This window comes from Brassica oleracea, chromosome C9, assembly GCF_000695525.1.
Source record: "Brassica oleracea var. oleracea cultivar TO1000 chromosome C9, BOL, whole genome shotgun sequence".
Classification (NCBI taxonomy): Eukaryota; Viridiplantae; Streptophyta; class Magnoliopsida; order Brassicales; family Brassicaceae; genus Brassica; species Brassica oleracea.
The window spans coordinates 54,675,228-54,678,166 of record NC_027756.1 but is presented as its reverse complement, the minus strand read 5'-3'; the positions used below and the strand labels follow the sequence as shown (position 1 = coordinate 54,678,166).

The window sequence follows — 2,939 nt, the reverse complement described above, 5'->3', positions numbered from 1 at the left end:
GCCATGGTTATATTTAGAGTTTAGAGACTGTCAGTTCTAGTCTAAATCAATCAAGATTACAAGGTCAGTTGCATTTTTTGTGAAATCATATTATCATATATTTTGGACAAACTACATGAGTATTTCTTGTTTTGTCGACCTGACATTGCTGGAGTCCATGTACGTATGCCTTTGTTTCAATTTTGACGAAGTCAACTTCTTGTGTTAATCGACAGTCAGCAGGTCTTATGTATAACTCAGTTGGTTGTGGGTTATTTGTCGACCCACTTATATTTGGTTTCTAGAGTAACCTGATCTCATGGGAGAGGACAACAGTACCTAGGTGATATATATACATAGACGCGCTGAGCTATCTGTAGCCTGGGAATAGAGACATTTTGTAGGTCTTCCTTAAAAATTCTTCAGGCTTGCCCCGTATCAATATAGTTCAATATTGTATATTGCATGCGTTCATATCAGACAATTATTTACGGTGAATTGATTTGTTGCATTTGGATTTTGTAAACAACCGACAAAACATTCGTCACTTTGAGTTTTAGCGAAATGAGTAGAGAACAAATGTTAAAGAAGAGAAGAGAAGGTAGTAAGAGTTCAAGAAGGGGTGACGCCCTGTTTGGCCTTAAGGACAAGCTCCTCGGTGGTGGTCCCTATGATCTCGTTGGCTCGCTTCAGCCCTATGCAGTAGTACCTTCCAATGGGGTCACGGGCAACGATCCCCAACTTCTCTAGCTTTTGAACTGCATCGTCCACATCAAAGTTACACCTCTCACCAAACTCTTCCTTTATCAGTTCCTCACATCTCAGATCCAGATCCTATTCAACACTAACTCAAGTCATCACTCGCTAATGATAACAGACAATACCAAAAGAGTAAAAATTGGTATTATGTACCTCCAAGGTAGCTTTCCCCTGCTCCATTAGTATGTAGAAGGAAATCATCACCTCTTTTACCTGCGCGTGTAGTGTAACCCAAGTTAGGCTGTGTTCTCCTATTCTAAAGGCATGAATAAGACTTTAAGATTCATGAACTTTTTACTTCTTGCTGAATAACGTCATCGCACAAGTGTAATAGCGTTCCCTTCCCGCTGTCTAATTGTTTATCATACATTGACTGCGTTACCAGGTTCTGGTACGTCGCCATCTTCTGCTGGAAACTGAAGTAAAACAAGTCTGCGGTAAGACTAACTAACACACAAGAATGAAGGGAAAAGGAGAAAATAGAAAACACTTAAAGTGAAGTATGTTTTGGCACAATAACCAACCACTGTGGAGAGAACTGCAAAGATTACCCATGGGTCTGCTTTCGGCATCTCAACTGAAGTGACCACGGCAACCTGTAGAGAAAGTCGACCAATAAAGAGACATACGATACAAATAGGAAAAGAAGGAGGAGACCAACCAGACCAACTACGGCAGATATCAGAAATTTGACCCAATCCATTGGAGTCAGTCCAGGATTTCTTTTCTCAGGCTGCAAAATAGACGTAGTAGATGTTATTGCTCGCATATGCATAGAGAAAGAAGAGAGACACTTACAAGCACAATCTCCATGTCGGCCATAGGAATGTTTTTGAAATGCTTGACGTAAATTCCTCGTTCTAGATTTGTTTTAGAGCTGGCACGCCTGCAACATCATATATCCTTCTTGAACCACAATATTCACAAAGGGAATGAAACAAGAAGACACATAAACCCTTACCTATACACAACAATCATTCTATCAAATGTAGGCTCTTGTATCGTGAGCTTGCTCAAGAAACTCTTAACGCTGAATTTCATCAAGAGAAAAGCCATTTATTAATTTATTATATATACAGTTTCCAGAAATAGCACAAGAAGCAAGGTGGGGGCACCTCAATTGTGTATTCTCAAGGCGAATACGCTCCACATACAAGTCCTCATTATCTGCTTCAGGGTTTGTCTCATCATCTTTTTTGGGATCTTTCTTTTGATGTCTGCTTGACCGATTGGCACGTAACTTATCTAACCTGCGGAGGTTAAGACTCAGTCAGAAGCATCATTTAGTAGGAACTTTAAGACAAGGATAACTTGCGCTTACCAAGTGATTTTCAGGAAACATGACCAAATACGTGATATGATCACATCTAATTTCTCCATGAAAAAGAAGTCGGTGGTCTTATCCATCCCAATACCCCGCCTGAAGATGACATACTACAAAATTGACATACACTACGATGGGTCAAGAAAGGTAATTATGAAACTATAATAATTCTTGGTATTATAAAATCTACAAAACTGAAACTGTACATTATCAGAAAAGTCTGGAAGATTTTCATGTGGGTGCTCCTCAAAATATCTCTTGAGTAGCTTCTTGTCAAGCTTCATCATATACACCAAAACTGGTTTAAGAGAAATCCCGAGGGGGGGAGTAAAATATATGTAATGTGTTGTTGGATTAAAACCTTTGACTCGTCAACTTTGATGGGAAGATTAAGAAGATACTGCCCAGAGCGTGCAACCTCGATCTCATCATCTGTTGTTATTTTAAAGTTGCTCTTGTCCATAACCTTGTGAAAGGAAAAGGAGAACATTCAAGAACACTGACATACATACATACATACATACATACATCATAACACAAGTAAGGCTAATTAATACCTGAAACAAGTAAGCCAGGAAATTCTGTTCAAGCACATCAATTTCCTGAGAAGTTAGGTTCTGCTGCTGGAGTTTCTGAGCACCGTGTACAGGATCAAAAAGAGAGTAGAGTTGCTGCAGACAGCAAAGAGCCATGAGAACAAAATTGGGGGAAAATGCTCTAAGCAGATAGAAAATAAATAGGAACAGGGTAACCACCATCAAATCTTCAAACTGAAGATTATACCAAGCTCGGACAGTGTATTCAATTCTCTTGCAGAGCTTAAGAAACTCTTGTCTATCATTGCTATGTTCTGCCAGAAAAAAAAAAAAAAAAAAAA

The 2,939-nt window shown here is 39.1% G+C and overlaps 1 protein-coding gene across 1 annotated transcript in view; it reads right to left on the bottom strand.

Moving 5' to 3' along the window:
• Positions 1 to 421: 421 nt before the first annotated feature.
• LOC106315382 overlaps positions 422 to 2,939 on the bottom strand; it is a 2,711-nt gene continuing 193 nt past the window's right edge. Inside the window, exons 2-14 of the mRNA XM_013753110.1 lie at positions 2,818 to 2,928; positions 2,620 to 2,733; positions 2,424 to 2,528; positions 2,269 to 2,340; positions 2,060 to 2,172; positions 1,854 to 1,988; positions 1,700 to 1,768; positions 1,537 to 1,624; positions 1,400 to 1,471; positions 1,227 to 1,334; positions 1,037 to 1,147; positions 892 to 951; positions 422 to 813 (exon numbers count right to left, since the gene is read on the bottom strand). Coding sequence (XP_013608564.1) covers positions 592 to 813; positions 892 to 951; positions 1,037 to 1,147; positions 1,227 to 1,334; positions 1,400 to 1,471; positions 1,537 to 1,624; positions 1,700 to 1,768; positions 1,854 to 1,988; positions 2,060 to 2,172; positions 2,269 to 2,340; positions 2,424 to 2,528; positions 2,620 to 2,733; positions 2,818 to 2,928 — 1,380 coding nt within the window. The 3' untranslated portion in view covers positions 422 to 591. The remainder of the gene's footprint in view (positions 814 to 891; positions 952 to 1,036; positions 1,148 to 1,226; positions 1,335 to 1,399; positions 1,472 to 1,536; positions 1,625 to 1,699; positions 1,769 to 1,853; positions 1,989 to 2,059; positions 2,173 to 2,268; positions 2,341 to 2,423; positions 2,529 to 2,619; positions 2,734 to 2,817; positions 2,929 to 2,939) is intronic.